An 18,535-nucleotide genomic window follows, 5' to 3' on the forward strand; every position below is an offset into this window, starting at 1 on the left:
GGGTAATATTTTTGTTACCATCAGCAAGTGCTTCCCAAGCGGCATCAGGCTGGTCTGCCACCGCTTTGTGCTGTTTTAATCTCTTGGGGTAAGTCACTTTTTCCTAATATTCACTCACTCGCAGGCTGATAGTTTTTCTTGCAGGGATAACTTTTGCAGTAGTGAAGTTGAGAGCAGGGAGAGGATCGATCTGCCATCAGTGGTGGGAGAAGTATGTAATGCAGATTATCCCTCTGCTGTGTGAGGAAACAGCAGCAGCAGTCTGCTGTAATCTCCCTTAACGCCACTTTCTCACATACCAGGGCATTAAGAGGTTACTGACCCTCTTGTCCTAGTTTGTGTAAGCCAAACACAGTCATTATAAATGTTTCAGTGTTGATAAAGTAGATTTCACAGAACAGAAGTGTAATTAGACTCAGAGGACACAGTTCGGATGTGACAGCTGCTTTAATCTGAGTCTTATGCAATTGAAAAGAGCAGGAAGAGTGGGATCGATGATGTTTTTAATTAAATATTGTCAAGGCTGTGCACTGCTGGTAATGACTCTATTTCCTGCATTACTCCAATCATGGAATAGGCTGACAGCTATTCATAGCTGAGCTGTGTGAGGCTGTAAGGTGAAACACTGGAAGTGCTGAGCTCTGGCAGAATATTGGAACGGCCCTGATGTCTCCTAAGTGTTGGACTTTGAACATGTCTTCTTGGGAGAAATGCTGTCCTATGAATAATTTGTATGGATTCACGATGAATGTGTGTTTAGCTAAATATAACCCGATACTGTTGTGGAGCTTGATTTGCAACCAGGAAACTTTATCACGAAGATGTCATCACATCTAATACAGTAAATGTGTATTAGAGAAACCTCAGAGTGACTGAAGTTGAGAAGGCAAGAATTACATCGACATTGCTAACATGGCTAATGTGTGCTGCTCTTGGCCAGGTTGTGAGGCAAAATTATCTAATTGAATACTGATTAATCTTTAAGTTGAAGGGTTACGTTAGTCAAACTCTCGTTGAAGGGAGATTATTGGAGGCAGAAATTCTTGCTCTTTTCAAGGTTGTCGCCACACAAATCAGCAACTGTTGGTTGTGGTTTATATGTATATGAACCCTGACAATCTGCTCCTCAGATTCAGATGTAGTGTCCGGCTGCTCATGTCTGATGTTACCTCTGCTCTGAATTCTTCAACCATTTCCAAAGCCTTAGTAACAGAAAACTCCCCAACGCAGGTCTCCTTGAAGTGTTCCAGTCATGGCTTCCAAAGTCATACCTTGGTATAAGAAGAAGCACACGGGCGAAGTCAAAACCGATTATGCTTGTTGTCAATGTTGTGTCAAGTACCAGCAGCAGCTGCAGCAAATACAGAGGTATGAAGGTGCCGTTCACCTACGGCTTTGGTAGAGTCCAGCTTTTGCTGCTTTTAGAGTCCATACTGTAGACCCGCTGCTGGGGGGCACACATCAACTACATGCTCTCTGTTTGTCTTATGACATCAGATTCATAGCTGATCTTCATAAACTAACCAAACCATGACTAAGTTATTAAGACCAAGGCCTGTAACAGGACTTCCTCTATAATAACTAGTAGTACATGGTAAACTCATAACATCCTCATAAACGGCTTTAGGAGTTTGCAATCTCCATCAACAAACTGATGGGTTCCCTTTCTTTCTTCTTTCGCTTTTGTTGTGTTCGACGGGGTAATTCAACCGTTTCCTGCAGACTAAGCAGTCATATGTAATAATCCCAATCCAAGCAATAATGTGTTTTAAAAAATACATATTGTCATTTGACATCATTGAGCTGTATGTGACTAAAGCTGCCCACAGGATTTGCAAGTATGAAGTCACATTACATTTAAAGCCTCTTTTACAAGTGAGCTTCAGCCACTTCTATGTATCTAGACGACCACATCAACATCAACACAAGTGCAGAAATGCAGTAAATAATAAAGAACATAGAACAAGGCAGCAATAATCAAATAATAAAAAATCCATTGAAGCTACTACAGCTAGCACAGACTTCTTCCTTAGGTAAAAAGATGAATGACAATAGTACACTTTAAAATAGATGTATTATTTAATTTTTTATGATGAAAAGTATGAAAATTCAGTAACATGGTTACCAGCCACGAAAAACAGATTGTATGCACTTAACAAAAGGCTCGCCAAATAAAATTTCACATTGTGTTAATTGTAGATTAATGTTTAGTGTTTGCTCCACTGTATCTCACAGTGAGGCAGACTTTTGCCACTGGAAACTGAAAGATTGTGTCAGCTTGAGAAAATCTTGCTCGTCCACACCATAGCCCTGAGAGAAAATCAGCAATTTTACATCACAATATACAGAAGTTGTTGATCCCCTGCTCCCACCATTAGTAAGTTAAAATGTGTTATTTTGTGATATATGTGATGTATTTTTGAAATCCCTCTTTCACATTGATCTAAGTGACACAATCTTACTAAATAGACCAGCAGCAGCTTTGTCCTTTTCAGCAGGGACTTTGGTGCAGGGAGTGAGCATTTTACAAAGCAGCACAAACTTCAGTTTCCTGTCATAAAAGTCTAAAACTGATATGTATATTTTATTAGATGAGCCTTTTGTTCAAAGTCTAAAATCAGTTTCACAAAGCATGTGCCACACACTCCCCTGCAAGTTCTAGCTAAAAAAGAAAAAGAATGTAGAAAAAAGAATGGGCTGTATGTAGTGTGCTAATTTTGTTAGCAATGTAAGGAACTAGAAAATGAATGAACAACTTACAGTGTTTACAGTTTTTTCCAGCATCTGTGGAGCTTAAGACATCAGAAGGTGCAGCTTTGAGTGTCATACAGGTCATGACTGATAATTATTCTATTTACTAGCGCCTCATCTGCTCTAAGCATTACTGTAGTTCTCCTTTTTTGCTGAGTTCTAATCAAATCAAAGACTATTTCAGATTGGAGCCAGTCCTAACCAAGTTTCAATCACAAGGTCGATCTGCAGACCTCGTGACCTACATCTGAGGCCACTGGTCAGAGCTGTAGATACTGATACATTTTCTTAATTCAGAGTAGAGAAGAAAAACATGGCTTGGTCCAGTTTTATACAGACATAATGTTGGTTCAATAATATCATAGATGATATGTGTGACCAAATAGATTTATTTTAATACCTCCTGTAGTAGTTGCTCTCCAGAAACCAAAATCAGTTAGTATACTTGACTAGTTCAAGTTTTATACATTGGTTATCCATCAGAGAAAGTGGTCTCAGACAGCAGGTTTACAGATGACATCATACTGTACATTGAAAACCAAAGGGTGGTCAACACACCACATCACTCAAAGCTGTCCTTCATTTCTGACACACTGATGACATTTTCCATTTTAACTCAACTAAAACCTCAGATGGATCTTCTGAGATTTCCCTTTTTAACAGCAAGTGCTTCTGCAAATCTAAAACCCCAAAAGTCCAATATGGTGGTGATTTTCTTTTAAAAGTTGTTTCATAACAATTGACTCTTCCTTCAGCAGGAAATCCAGCTCTAAATTGGTGAGCGAGGTTCAGGCCAAGTCCACAGAGGCTATGGCAGAACTATTCTATACCATACCGGTGTTCCGGCATAGGTGAGTTCACTGTGGCTACTGTTTTATCTCAGACTATTTTAGGTGTAAGGTTATACTGACCGACAGCTCTCTCTTAACTGAGCCAAGTCACATGGCACTTTTCTCCAGTGTTACTTTTAAAATGTTAATTTACATGTAGTGCTGAAATGTGAGGGAAGTTAAATGACTATTGTCACTGTTGTTTTGCAATTAAAGCTCTACTGATCAGATGAAATCAGGCAAATACACCCTCAAAAACAACATTCTGATTAAGTTTCCTTCAATACTTTTGAGCAGATCAGACCAAATTTTTCATGCTGTCATTTTCAAGACTTCTTAGCATTCCTAAAACAATTATAGGTAGAGCATCAGTCAATGTGCAGCTTTAATGTCTTATTCCCTCCAATCTTCCAAGTTACTGCTATGATCTGGGATGACTGTGAGATCATTCAGTTAGTCCTGTTTGTTCAGTAGTAGCTGAGTATGATTGAATGTGTCGTCAGGTGTGCTTCGGAAATTGAGGAGTACCAGAGGGTGGCCACACATGTTGGGAAAGGACTGGCTGTGATTCAGGAGGAGCTGCACAGAATGAGGATAGCCACAAAGGTTCAGGTGGAGAGTTTGCAGATCAAGAGCGAGGTACAGCTGTTAACGCCGTCATGTGATGCTGCGCTTTCTGTTTTTTTATTTTTTTATTTGATTTACTGTATATATATATATATATTTATTATTTATTTGCAAACTGATAGCAAACAAACTGTAGTTTAGGGGTTTAAAAACAAGCCTGTTAGATTATTTATTTAGTATATTTATCAGAGCAGTACTAATAATACACCTTCTTGGGGATGAAAGCCCTTTGAAACCCTGTGTTTGGGCTTTGAATAGTTTTTACAAATCAATAACTGCTTATTTAAGGGTGCGTTTTTAACAAATAGTGTTAAACTTTGTTGGTCCTCAACTGATGCAAATTTGATACATGGTTCAAAGGCTGGAAAAAAGATAAAATGCATTAATGAAATGAATGAAATGAAAGACCTCTCAGGTTATTTGACCTCCATTAACTATTTTATCCTATCATAACACTTTCATAATCTCTTGTTAAAGGTACACAAGTACGAATGAATCTTAGGATAGAATTAGACAGAATGAGATGTGTGTACAGTGTAATGATGAAAAGCAGCAGTCACTGTTTTCATTTCAGATACAACTTAAGACAACAGAGCTGTGAACATTTACCTGACGCCATTTACATTCCTCCAGGTTAGGAGCATGATGACCAGGAGGTTGGATTTGTTGGACTATATCCCCAAGATGCCGGACTTCGTGTTGGCCCTGAGGCCCCACACCGTGTGGGAGAAGACTCCAGTGAAGCTGTTCTGCACTGTGCAGGGAAACCCAAGGCCTGTCGTCAAATGGTCAGAATATTCTCCTCTTACCTGCTCCCTTTCATCTAAAGCTGTCAAATGCTTACTTTCTATCTATCTATCTATCTATCTATCTATCTATCTATCTATCTATCTATCTATCTAGTTAGCTAGCTAGTTATCTAGCTAGCTAGCTAGCTATCATGACAGGCATCACACCCAGACATTATGCACTATCAAATACAGTATTTTACAACATATAACACAAGTCACAAATAGATAGATGTTGCAGCAATTAAACAACATAATTATTTCAATGTTTTCATAACTTTGTTGTTCGTGGTACAACTGTTTTTGTTTTTAGTGTTATTTAAATCTTGAACTTTTCCTTCAACCCCTTCAGTTTTCACATCGCTTCATCCCACACACATGAACTGATTTCAGATATGAAACAGCGTGCAAGTAAAATCACTCTCTTGTTGGCAGGTATAAAGGAGGAGTGCCAGTCGACCCACTGAGCGCCCCTGGAAAGTACAGAATTGAAAACAAGTATGGAGTCCACAGTTTGATCATAAGCAGGTACAGTTTACACTTCATCTTCAGAAAATTGTGTTTGCACACTCAGTATATGTTTCATTCATCACTGTCATGTCACTGGTCTGAAAGGTGAGCAGAAAAGTTATCAATAAATCACTTCACTGTCTGACCTGTGAAAACAAATGTTCAGGGGATATTTTGAAACTGTAGCTCAGCGTTGTCCAATAGATTTTTATTTCCCAGTGTTAATTTATGTCACATATGCTGGCCATGGGCCTAAACATGCACAGATAAATACTTCATATATGTACATATACAGATATACATCTGACACACAAATATGCTTATTTACGGAAGAGTATTAGGGCCACAAAAAACAAAACTGCATGAATTCTGAGAAAAGGTCAGACTTTAATCTCAGAATTCATGCTGTTTTATTTTTTTTTTTTTCTTTCTTTCCATTTTATTTTTTGCATGTTGCCCTAATATTTTTCTTGTGCTGATGAAGTTGAGGGGAATTATTTTCAAACTTTTTAATCCAAATAACATGTACAGGATATGAACTCTGAGCTTTTCCAATTGTAGTCAGAAGTCAGAATTTTCCCCAAGTCGGATTTACAACTTGGAAAGTCAGAGCCACCTCACATACTTTGACATAGGACTCCAAGATGGCTGCCGCTCTGCGGCTTTTGCTATTGCTATAAATCAGTTGTACACATTTTACTCCATTAACGTGCTGCTACGCAGTTATTTTTTGTGCAAATTACAATGTTGTTATTGACTGGTGTTGCCTAAGATACACTGGCTTCCATGTCTTTTTTTTTTTTTACTTCTCAACTGGAACACAATCAACTTTGGACCTCCAACATAAATGAACAGGTTGTAAATATGGTGGAGTAACCTCATTGAAATCCTGAAGAAATTTGTTGCATACAAGGAGAAGCAGAAGAGAACTTAACAGAACGACAGAGAGATAATAATGAGAAAAATAAGGAATAATGAAAAGTCCTTTTGCCTGAGAGGGAGAACAGACTGAGGATCATAGCTCAGCCTGCTGGCCCGTTAGTCATCTTCAAGACTCCTCAGCTGTTCATGTTGAAGTGCTGACCTTTGCGTCATTCGAGCCATGAATTCCTGCTGCTCCCTCTCTCAACCTCTCTCTCTCTATCTCTGTCTCTGTCTGAGTCTCTGAATATCACTGTCCCTTCATCATGACTTTACAGGGTCAGTGAGACACCCGGCTGACGCCACCGCCCTATCTTTGTCGGAATTGTGGATTTTCCTTGTGGAGGATGTAAAAGTGTGTTTTTTCCTGTGTTAGCAGAAGAACACAGGTTTAGTTTGTGTCCCCACAGCTGAAAAAAACCATCACCGTTAAAATAGTTCTCTCTGGGGTGGAGGTCACATTTTTCCCTCAGTGCACCTTCTGATCAGTGAGGTCATTTTTCAAAAGAAGCTGTACACGGTGTCATCGGCTTTAAGAGAGCAGAGCTAATCTTGGAAAGCCAATGAGGAATGAAAGACCTCAGCTGCTCTATGGCTGATTGATCAATGACTTTTCTACATAATTCAAATTAAGTTATCCGAGAAAAAACCTTTCTTCTGTAACTCTGTTTCCTGCTTAGGGGATGTCTGGCCAGTCATGAAAGACTTTAACCAATCATCAGTGCAGTTTATTAAGAAAGGGCACATCTCTGCAGATTTCAGCTGCACATACATGTCCCTTTAGTGGTATTCCAACAACTGCCTAAAACAGGGGTGTACAATTAAGATATCACATTGGAGGGAGTGTTGTTATCTCCAGTATTAGTAGTCCTGGAATGTTCACAAGTGGTCAGAACTAACCTTTAAATGCAATAAAACCCGTCATTAGGGTAAAGGCTTTCAAAAATGCTTTAAGTAGACATGTCAAAGCATTTTTCATATCTTATTATTCTCTTGACCTTGATGGAAAGGTTAAGATTTTTTATTTATTTTTCAAATAACCTGAGTAAACACAGCCAGCGACTACTCACCTGCATGTGGCTAATGCTCAGGCCAACAACATCTGACTGCATAACTGTCAAACGGTTCACTTGACCGACTTCAAATGTGACAGGTGACTAACTAAGGGCACCAGTGTGTGCAGTGGCGACTTTGACGTTGTTCGGATAAGAAAGTCGAGATATGTCGGTAGAAATGTGATGGATATGTAACCTGTAGGTTTGCTCCTCCAGCTGTTATTATGAATTGCCTCCCAATCGGCTGCCGTAACTGTTTCTTACCAAATCAACTGCACCTTCCTACGGTTTTTGAACCCACTGTGACATGAATCTCAGGAGGTATAAACCAGACACTGAGCTCAACACTGCAATGGACTTCAGGAATCTTTTGAATTCAAACAATCTCTGGCTTTCTGGAAGCCCTTGTTCCTAGCGACCAACACATGTGAATCCAATATTTTTCAAATGCACCAGTTAGTCTTTGCTCAGTTTCCTCTCCTCTCTCTCTTCAACCCATCTTACTCATGTGGCCGTGGTGCACATTCATAAAAATTGAACGTTGGAATATCCTTGGAATGCAGATCATATGAATTTCACAAAATTTGCATCACAGGATTTGTGCAATTCATGTCGCCAGACATGACCTGGAGGAAACATGACATTAATCTAGCAATCCTGATGACATCAGATTGAAATGGAATTATTGTTTATGTCAGTTTTAGAAAATAAGATAAGATATTACAGATTTCTATTCAAACCAATGAGTTTGTACAATGATTTTGACAGCTGCAGTACTGACATGTTTTGTATGCTTTTACAGGTGTGTGGTGAGTGATACTGCCGAGTACAGTGTTATGGCAACCAACCAACATGGCACGGCCTCCAGCATGGCCACAGTTACTGTCAAGAGTGAGTGATTCTCTGTCTCTGGCTCAGTGTTTCCCAAACTTTCCGAATGACTGTGACCCAAATCACAAAATAAATGGTGACAAGAGCTAATCTGTGTGTAAATGATCGGCTAAATTTCAGCCATATTTGTAACAGCTGATATTATTTTGAATTGGTAAACAAATCTTTTCCAAGAGATGTGTGGTAAATCCATTTAAACTTAATTTTATGCATTTTATTTAAAGCATATTCACATAAATCTTAACAAGAGGGTTGGAAAAATTCTGAAAATCTATTCAAACCATGACTTTTCTCTGTGCAATGATGATTTTGTTTTTCACAGGACCACCAGGACCTGGGGAGTCCTGCTTGCTTGGTCTAGGTGAGAGGAGAGAATGACTATCTATCTGGAGTGTGTGTGTGTGGGGCGAGTCGCTCTGATTTTTGTTTGGAATCAGGCCCAGACACAAATCACTAACACATGGGGTATTTTGGCTACAGATAGCAATGCATGTGATAAGTGATAAGCAGTGGAAACTATTGTGAGGAGACACTGAAAAACAAGAGGAACATGTGATCATGTTAAACACATGATCTGTGTAAACATCCAGGAGAATAACATTACTGCATTATTAGACAATGCACTAGTTGTCAATCCTGGTCCTTGGGAAACCACTGCCTTTTGTGTTTTAGTCGTTGCCCTGCTCCAATACACCAGGACGTCATCAAGGTGTGTCAAAGCCTGATAACGTTTGAATAGGTGTGTTGGAGCAGGTCAGTGAGTCCCTGAGGAACAGGACTGATTAAACATTGAGGTAATGGTTGAGCAAGTTACCACACATGACTAAACCAAGCAATCCACTGCAGCTACAGACACTGGAGAATCAGAATGTATATGTCACCCTGGACATTCTTCACAACTTCTCTGTCAAATGTTTGGACAAATGAGCCCAGGTTACCTTAACATTGCACAAAAGGTAGCAAAGACAATCTGTCCAACGTGTCTTTAAATTTTCACTTTGAAAAACACCTGTTACTAGTTTGATGTTTAACCCATTGTCTTTCATCTTCATCTTCGCCCAGTTCCTCATCTGACTGAAATCCATGCCAGTAAGCTGGAGGTGGCTCTGCTTGACCGCTTCCGCGTCAGCTTCGGCGTGGAAGGCCACTCCATCAGCCTGGTGTGTACCATGGTGGTCGTCCCTGACCTCCCCAATGTACCACCCTATGTCCAGTGGTACAGAGACGGTAAGACATGACTTCCGTCTTCTACAGGGATGGTGTGTGTGAGTGAGGAGGTGTAGGTTTATCTGTAATGGCATGTTTCCACAAGCGCAACTTGCCTCGCCTCGGCATGGTTGTGTAGCATTTCCACTAGCATAGTACCTAGTACCAGGTACTTTTTTTTAGTACCTGCGAGGTTCAAAGCGAGCTGAGGCGATACTATGCATGACGTCACCAGACTGCCGGCCACTGATTGGTCAGAGTGTCGTCACAGGAAGAGACGTCCGACACAAACATCAAGCCGAAAAATTATGAACTGTAGATCAGTTAAAAAGACATAGCAATCCTAAAAATGGGTGTTAATCTCCAACGATTGCAAGGGAAATGTCTAAAATCTCAATATTTAACAGAGGAGTCTGGTGTATTTAGTGACAGCACTGCTTATCGTGAGCAGCATCACAAACCCTGACGCTGTATTTAAGTCCAGTGACATCATGGAGGAAGTACTGAACAAATATTTTTAATGAACTGATTCTTATGAAAAAAAACTGCTAGTCACTAGTCACTTGTGTGTGTAAAACAAAGTCACGGCAGTTTCATGCAGCCGTGCAGTGATGACTCCGCCCACGTTGAGGAGGAACTATATTGCAATGGAAACACAACCTAAACCGTGCCGTGCCAAGGTGATACGAGTCGAGTCAAGCTGGGACCATAGGTGGAAAAGGGACTAGAGTTTGTCCTTCTGTTAGAACATTATTAACATGGTTCAGTCCTATTGAACAAGTTAAGATGTGTGTTTCACAGCAACATCTTAAGAGATCAGGATGAATTTTGTCATGTTTGTGTAAGGTGGTAAAAGTGATAAGCAGGAAAGGTTATGTACAGATCCAAAAAGTTTATCTGGATCCAGTGGATCAAAATGTAAGTATTCCAGGTGTCTGTATGTAAGGTCTGAGCTCTCCGGCTACTCTTGTTCATTTATTTTATCCATTGTTATTTTATCGTTTCTTCTAACAGATAAACTGCTGAAATCAAGTAAACTGGTGGAGATGGCGGTGGGTGGAGGTGCAGCCCGCCTGACGCTGCCCCACCTGGCCAAGGACGATGAGGGTCTCTACACCCTCCGCATCTTTACAAAGGACGGCACAGCCGAGCACAGTGCCTACCTGTTTGTCTCCGGTAGGACACGACTCTGCGTCACGTTTTCACATAAGTAAATCACCATATTGACGTTAGACTGTCATTTCTTCATTTCTTGTCCTCCCTCCTCGTGTCTCCGTTTTCTTGGTCCCCAGATGCCGCTCCCTCTGCACCCGGGGCCCCTGGCGCACCAATGAGCGTAAAAGCATATGACATCAACTCAGACTATGTCCTGGTTGCTTGGAAACCCCCCAACACTGTCAACGAGGCGCCAATCACCGGATACTTTGTGGATCGGTCAGTGTGTGCCCTGAAATCTCCTCAGCCGTTCTTTTTATAAACCACAGTTGGCTCTTTAGCATGAATCACACTGCACTGAGAGTATTTAAAGCTTAAAGATTCAAGCTTTATATTTAATACACAAAAATATAATATATGAAAATCTGAAAGGTGGTATATAATAGTTGGTATTTGCAGGTTGTTTTAAAAACCTTGTAATGATTTAACTTGAATATAAACTGGACATACTTTGTGATAAGCCTTTCATTCTGTGTATTTATCTGATGTGAAGGTGTGAGGATGGCAGCGACGCCTGGGTCCAGTGCAACGATTCTCCAGTGAAGGTGTGTAAATACCCGGTGCACGGCTTGAGCGTGGGCCACTCCTACCACTTCCGGGTCAGAGCCGTGAACAGCGCCGGCATCAGCAGGCCATCCCGCAAGTCCGACAAGGTGACCGCTCTGGACGCTGCCGAGAGCGAGAGGCTGCAAGGTACAGAGGAAGGTAAATGAAAGAAAATCAGCCGCGGTAAACCAATGTTACCTAACGGATCTGCTGTTGTCATTTCCTGCAACAGTGATTAAAATTGAGGGGAAATACGACATAGTGATCAAGGATGATGATCTGGAAGGTACAGTAGTAAGCAAAGACTGATCTGATTCAGATTCTTTCTTTTAATCCCGTAAACTCTTCCGTATGATTCTAACAATATTCCCTCTTTCCATAAAGCATCATATTAACGATTTAAATGGCTAGTTGCACTGTAAATTAAAAAACAACAACAATATTCTTCTTACAGTAACATCCTTCTTCCCATTCCTTTCAAATAAAAAATCTAACTGTTCGCACATTTGATTTAATTCCAACTCTGATTTCATTAAACAATTTTTCTTGTTTTTTTTTGTTTTTTTTAAATTAAATCACGTCGCCTCCCTGTTTCCTAGCAGGTCCGTATCCCATAATAACACAAAACTGCTCACTGCACTTCATTGTTGAAGTCCCACATTTAATATAATAATAATGACATCTCTCACATTATAAAATCACAACTGTATATTTATCTGAGCCTGTTGAACAGGCTTTATGTTATTACTCATAAAGGAGTTATTTCTACTTTTAAAAGCGCTAGAACATGATAATTAAGTTTACTTGGCCAAAATGATTGTGTATGATAATATATTGGAGACACACATGAGATACAATTATGGATATGTGACAAAAAGTGTAAAACATTTAGGACTGTTTAATTGTATAATTAAGTATATAACTATAAAAGGGCTTGTTTTTAGCATAATTAGCTCACAAAGATCAGCTGTGTCCACATAATGATGGATAAACAAGTTAATGAAGCCATTTAGATAAAGATAAAGTTTTAAGTTGCAGCTGAATATCCCTGTCTTCACCCTTCCAAGTGTGTTGGAGAACCTATGTTTAGTTAGCGTCAAAACTTTAAAGATATTTAGTTTGTCCCTTGTGGGCTCCTATAAAAACAAAATTGTGGCCTCCATAGAGCTGACCCTGCTCCTGATAGAAAATGAAAAGGTTCATTCTGGGCTAATTAAAATCAACAATCCGTACAATCAGCTGATTGTTCACTTATTAAAATTAAATTGAATTATTTATTTCATCTTTAGCTTTAGCTTTGTTGCAATTTGTAGTCTCACCATTAGATGTTACTATTTCTATCACACTTGACCTTTAATTTAATAAAATATGGCACTTTGGATGGATCCCTAGTAAAAAAGAAAAAAGACAGTTCTCCTTTTGTTGTAAGACCAGGAACAGAATTTAAAATACAAAATATTGGGGCTGCAACAATTAACTGATTATTAAGTTACCAATGACTAAATGAATTATAAAGTATTTTGTATGTCATCTAGTTTTTCTTTAATAATTGAAGCACATTATCTGATTTTTCAGCTTCTTAAATGTGAACATTTTCTTCACAATGGACAATCACTTTATGTTCCAAACAATTGTCGTTAGTTGCAGCCCTTTGAAATATATCTATATAAACTATAATATATAGATTAAAGACAATTTAAGATTAAAGTTGATTAATCATGCGTCTTTTTAAACAAACTGCATCTATTGGTACATTGTTAAAATAATGATAACTTTACTAAATCACTAAACAGTAATCGAGTGCATTATGTGGGACTTGTGCCGTCTTTTTGCCTCAACATGGTTCAATCCCAATCCAGGTTATGTAACTCTCCCCGCGGAGCCCACCAACGTGCATGCATCTGAGATTTTCAAATCGTACGTGGTGTTGAGCTGGAATCCTCCCAGCCCTCGCGGACGAGCGCCGCTGTGGTACATCGTCGAGAAGGTGTGTGTGTGTCGCTTCACTTTTGGTCAACAATTTCCATCAATGTAGCTCTCACTACAGTGAAAAGAAGGCAAATATGTGAAATGAGTCTCATGGTTATGTAGTAGAACACACTGAAACCTCGACTATCACTGTTTGGGCGCCACTTTATTGTACTGAGCAGAGTTAAGGCCTGAGACATTACAATAAAACGACAAGAGGAAGATTTCTTTGTTCATTTAAGGATAAGGATGAGACTACATTTTGGTTTGCAGAGCTGAATAGAATGTTTTTTCATGAGCTTTTTTTGGTTGCAAAAACCAAAACTATGCTTCATTGAAGACGAGCAGGTGATTTAGTTTTTCTTCTTCATTTTTATTGTTGGCAGCAGAAGATGGTAAGAAAAGAAAAATGTAAACCAACAATATTTACATGAAGCCACTTTATGCACCATTTAGACGTAAATAACTTAAATAACATTATTATTCACTGCAGTAATTATGGAATGGAAGGCAGTGTATGATCCATTTCACTACACACTGATCAGTGTGAGTAGTTTATTAACACAGTTAGATGATATAGCCCATATGTACATTTTTATTTTGTTACAGGGAGTATAAAGGAGAAGAAAAATAATTCTATGCACAATATGCAAGACTGAAACAATTAAATATCAATATATACTATATAAACAGTAACAGAAAAGTAAAATATAATATAATAATGATGTTTTCATGAGTGTATAATTATGAATCATTACACTTACTAGAGTTTATAATAGTTAAGTTAGAGGTTTTCATGAGAGTCCACCATGTCACACCTACAGTAGAATCTGCAGCCTGACAGTTTGTGTTTAGGCTGCACTGATGAAGTTGTCGCAGATGACTGTACCTTCTCATTCACCCCCTCAACCCCCCCAACCCCCCACACCCTGACTCTCCCACAGTGCTTAGCAGGCACTGGAGCGTGGCAGCGGATCAACACCGCAGTCAAACTGCACTCACCGCGTTACCCAGTTTTCGATTTGCAAGACGGGCAAAAGTACCAGTTCCGAGTGTATTCGGTGAACATGTACGGCTCCAGCGAGGCCTCGGCGCCTTCTGAGCCCGTCCAGAAGGTTGATGAGGATGGTAAGGACCGTACCCACTGCAGAAAGACTCACATATATGTATATCTATATCTATATATATATAGATATAGATATATATGTACACAGCACATCAAACTAATCTATATTATGCCTTAAGATTCTTTCAAAATTTGCGTTACTGTTTAATCAGAAAGGATCTGATATGTTGTTACTTTTTTACTAAGCAACAGTAGGATACTGTTGCTAAGTAAATTCAACAACATATCAGTTGTAAAAATAGTTGAAATGACAAAAGGAGACATTTAAACTTTAGATCTTAAAGCTTTCATATGAGCAGAAGAAAAGTTTGAAAAGTGCCTTTGTCAACTGTGAAAATCCACATTCAACAAGAAACAAAACACAAAAAATCAAACAAATGGGAAATTTACAGAATCAGCTCATATTAAAAAATCAGTCACTATTGATGATTTAAAGATAAATATCTCTCTGTAGGGAAATGAAAACAAAAACTGGTCAAAACATTTCACACATCAAAACTAAAGTACTCAAAGTTATCATGTGTTATAAACATTGATATATGTACAATTTTTGTTGCATTGATATTGAGGAGAATTATATTGGGATAATTGTTGTTGAATTATTATTTAACACTCAGATTGTCCATCAGCTATGTTTTTAATGTTCTTTTCCACACCTACAGTCAGCTGAAAACATGGACTCTAACATTGACATTTGTTTCAAAATGACTGGCTGTGTTTTACAGGTGTGGAGCTGTCAGTTGGTATGTACACTTTACTGGAAATCTGTTGATTAACTCACGTTTCCACACTGTGTGTTTTCTAACTGTGAGCACACTGTCGTTCTCCTGCTGTTGCCCGGCGTTTGCCACTGAGCTGCTACAGAACTGAGTGGACCTCATTCAGATATTAAAGATATTTAGGGCCTGAGCACGACTTTGTGGAGGAAACCTATTGTTACTCTTCAGATTATTATTATACTGTATAAATATGACACAGTGGAACTATTATCACATCCCTTTCCTCAAGTGCCACATTGTGAGAATCTTTAATTCAATTCAATTCAATTTTATTTGTATAGTGCCAAATCATAACATACATTATCTCAAGGCACTGTACATAGACAACATCGAGGAGAGCAGAGAAACCCAAATCTTCACACAATGAGCAAGCACTAGGCATCAGTGGAGAGAAAAAACTCCCTCTTAATAGGAAGAACTCTCTGACAGAACCAGGCTCAGAGATGTGCAGCCATCTGCCTCAACCGGTTGGGGTGAAAGGAAAATGGGGGACAGAGGAGAGGTGGGGGACAGAAATCCACGTGTGTTTAACACAAGACTCACGTTTCACTGAAATCACCCTGAACACTGAAGTTACCTGGACTCATAACTTGACTTGCCCCAGTGTTTCTTCTGGCGTGTACTTGGACTTTTTTGTAATTTGCTCAATTATGTTAGATATTGAAACATTGCTTCAATAATGCTGTGTCATGGTAATGTGTTAAAAGCCTACAGTGTTACAGTCATTTACTTTTCATGCACACAGATTTTACATTAAGTTTAAAACCTTTTTTTATTTGTAGGTCAGCTCTAAGTGGAGCACTGAGGCCCAACTGTAACATAAGGAGTCAGACGCTGTCTGTCATGACTCAAACACGCAAAACTCAAACCTCCACTTAGACTTGAGTCTCAGAGAAGAACACAAACTGAGACTAAGTTGTGTTTATTTTCTTTATGCACTTGGAGGAAGTGTGTTACATCATCTGACTATGTTCGCATGCAGAACCTTTTCTGTCCATGTTACTGGACAAGTGAAAGCCTAAAAATCCCCGATTATGTGAATTTATACTGCATTTTTTACATTTTAAGTTCATTTGTATGCATATCTGAGTATATTTTTTATGTTATTGAGTGTGTCATATGCCCCTAAAAGGTGTTTGTATATCCTGCTGCCTGACTTGGCCGGTAAACTGTTGCTAAAAGATTTTTTAATCTCAATGAATTTTATGCTTAGTTAAATAAAGGTTAAACAACGACTAATCATTATTCTATAATTATATATAAAAATAATTGGTAATTAATAGTGACTCCTTTCTCTTGGTGAACAGGTGTCCCCTCTGCTCCTGGTCACGTCGTTGCCAGCAGGAACACCAAGTCGTCTGTGTTTGTGCAGTGGGAGGCTCCCAAGCATCTGAACAACCTCATGGGATATTACATTGATGGCCGTGTTGCCGGATCCAAGGAGTGGTTCGCTTGTAACCATAAACCCTTCAAACACACCAGGTATAGTGCACATCTCATGGTGTTTTCAATATTAAAATACAATTCTTAGTCTAAGTCATTTTCTGCTACTCCATTGTGGGCTCCACTTCCACAAATGTAAACCAAATGAAAACTGAGTGTGTGTCTCAGGTTTGTGGTCCATGGCCTGGTCCAAAGTGAGACCTACACGTTCCGTGTCCAAGCTGTCAATGTCTTTGGCCTGAGTGAGGAGTCACAGGAGTCTTCACCCATCGCCGTGGAGTCGGCCCTCGGTAAGACGGACGCCACTTTTACACCAAACTCAAAATAACACAATGAAATCAGCTCACGTTTTCAGTAAACGCAGGTGGCAGTAAAAGGGAAACACATTACTGAAGATAAAAAAACATTTTCTTGCTGTTTTTTTTGGGTAATTTCCAGGTAAGGGCGTGGATTATGGTATGTATCATATCGGTTTTCCTTAACCCACTTCCTCCACATCACTTGGCAAAACGTGTTTTCATTACACCTGTCACTGTGCACTGCACTGTAGTAACACAACACACTGGTTTGTGTCAGGCTTTCACTTGTTTCATATGTACATTTATTCAGCACAGGTGGAAAAAAAGGTAATGTGTTTTCAACACTGTGATGTTGTAGGTGGTTATAAATGATCAATTTTGGAGGGTTTTGTGAGGTATTGACTCATACTCCACATCTGTGCAGGCGCTGTGTATCTTTCAGTTTATCTTGCCATTAGACAGCATTTTGTAACAGAAAAATTAAGTTTGTGTCACTTTGTAAGCTGCTCACTCACTCGTGCTGTTTAGGTAAATCTGAACAAATGATGGCAGCAGTGGAGCAGCAGCTTCTGTTTATTATAAAATCACTGATGTTCTGTCTTGAGTCTGGTGCAGGAGAATGAACGGTTTCTAAGGCAACACACACTTTAGTTTCCGGTCAGGAACTACTGTGTAATGTGAGATAAAATGAGGAACATATTCTTGAGATATCGTAGACTTAAGAAGCTGTGGATTGTATTCCTGAACCTTTCGTTAAGTGATTAAAACACTTGAAGCTCTGAATATGTGTCAGTACTTCATCACTTTAGGGCCAACGTACCTCACAGTCCCTTTCAATGTTCAAGCACGGACATATTTTCTAATTCTAAAAACGTTTGCAATGAAAAATGTCTCACGTTCCAGTTTAACATTAAAACCTTGTGATCCAGCGACTCCCAGTTCTCCCTATGGAATCGCCTTGCTGAGCTGTGACGGCTCCTCCATGACTATCGCTTGGAAGAGTCCCAAACGCTGCGGTGGCTCCAAGGTCAATGCCTACTACGTCGACAAGCGTAACGCTGACACTCTGCTCTGGAAGGAAGTGAATCTGGCCCCCATCACAGAAAGAGTCTACATTGTAAGTCTACACATCACTATGAATGTGGTGAAAGCTCAGTGTCTTACTTCCTGAATCTCTAACAGTAACTTTTCCCGGTATCAAAAGGTTGATAATGTGACAGAAGGAACCTTCTACGAGTTTAAGGTCCAGGCTGCAAACATGGCAGGTGTTGGTGTACCATCAGCTCCCAGTGTCCCCATGAAATGTGAAGCGTGGACCATGGACGAACCAGGTACGAGGCGTATCCACAACATACCATAACACTGTTAGTCATACAGATAATGTTTTGACAGATGCATTTCAATATTGTGTCACTGAGTGTTTACAAGACCATATCTTGTCACATGTTACCAGATAGCCCTAGTTCAGGTGTAATTTCTGATCTTTAAACCACCCTGTGTTTTCATTTCATTTTAAAGCAAGAAAATCAGCCAACATTTATGCTTCTATTGTGGCGCACATTAGGTGGATCTGAAGGACA

At 39.4% G+C, this 18,535-nt stretch overlaps 1 protein-coding gene across 3 annotated transcripts in view; it reads left to right on the top strand.

Moving 5' to 3' along the window:
* myom2a (myomesin 2a) overlaps nucleotides 1-18,535 on the top strand; it is a 30,659-nt gene continuing 12,124 nt past the window's right edge. The window contains exons 1-19 of one of the 3 annotated variants that reach the window (XM_058640214.1): nucleotides 1-88; nucleotides 1,231-1,368; nucleotides 3,507-3,602; nucleotides 4,085-4,220; nucleotides 4,842-4,996; nucleotides 5,432-5,524; nucleotides 8,285-8,373; nucleotides 8,696-8,734; nucleotides 9,436-9,600; nucleotides 10,594-10,755; nucleotides 10,872-11,013; nucleotides 11,288-11,487; nucleotides 11,573-11,626; nucleotides 13,200-13,327; nucleotides 14,253-14,436; nucleotides 16,521-16,695; nucleotides 16,825-16,946; nucleotides 17,885-18,072; nucleotides 18,160-18,286. In XM_058640214.1, coding sequence (XP_058496197.1) covers nucleotides 1,253-1,368; nucleotides 3,507-3,602; nucleotides 4,085-4,220; nucleotides 4,842-4,996; nucleotides 5,432-5,524; nucleotides 8,285-8,373; nucleotides 8,696-8,734; nucleotides 9,436-9,600; nucleotides 10,594-10,755; nucleotides 10,872-11,013; nucleotides 11,288-11,487; nucleotides 11,573-11,626; nucleotides 13,200-13,327; nucleotides 14,253-14,436; nucleotides 16,521-16,695; nucleotides 16,825-16,946; nucleotides 17,885-18,072; nucleotides 18,160-18,286 — 2,371 coding nt within the window. In that variant the 5' untranslated portion in view covers nucleotides 1-88; nucleotides 1,231-1,252. Of the gene's footprint in view, nucleotides 89-1,230; nucleotides 1,369-3,506; nucleotides 3,603-4,084; nucleotides 4,221-4,841; nucleotides 4,997-5,431; nucleotides 5,525-8,284; nucleotides 8,374-8,695; nucleotides 8,735-9,435; nucleotides 9,601-10,593; nucleotides 10,756-10,871; nucleotides 11,014-11,287; nucleotides 11,500-11,572; nucleotides 11,627-13,199; nucleotides 13,328-14,252; nucleotides 14,437-16,520; nucleotides 16,696-16,824; nucleotides 16,947-17,884; nucleotides 18,073-18,159; nucleotides 18,287-18,535 lie in introns of all 3 variants that reach the window. The other 2 variants (XM_058640215.1, XM_058640216.1) reach the window with 2 other exon arrangements.

This window comes from Solea solea, chromosome 10, assembly GCF_958295425.1.
Source record: "Solea solea chromosome 10, fSolSol10.1, whole genome shotgun sequence".
Classification (NCBI taxonomy): Eukaryota; Metazoa; Chordata; class Actinopteri; order Pleuronectiformes; family Soleidae; genus Solea; species Solea solea.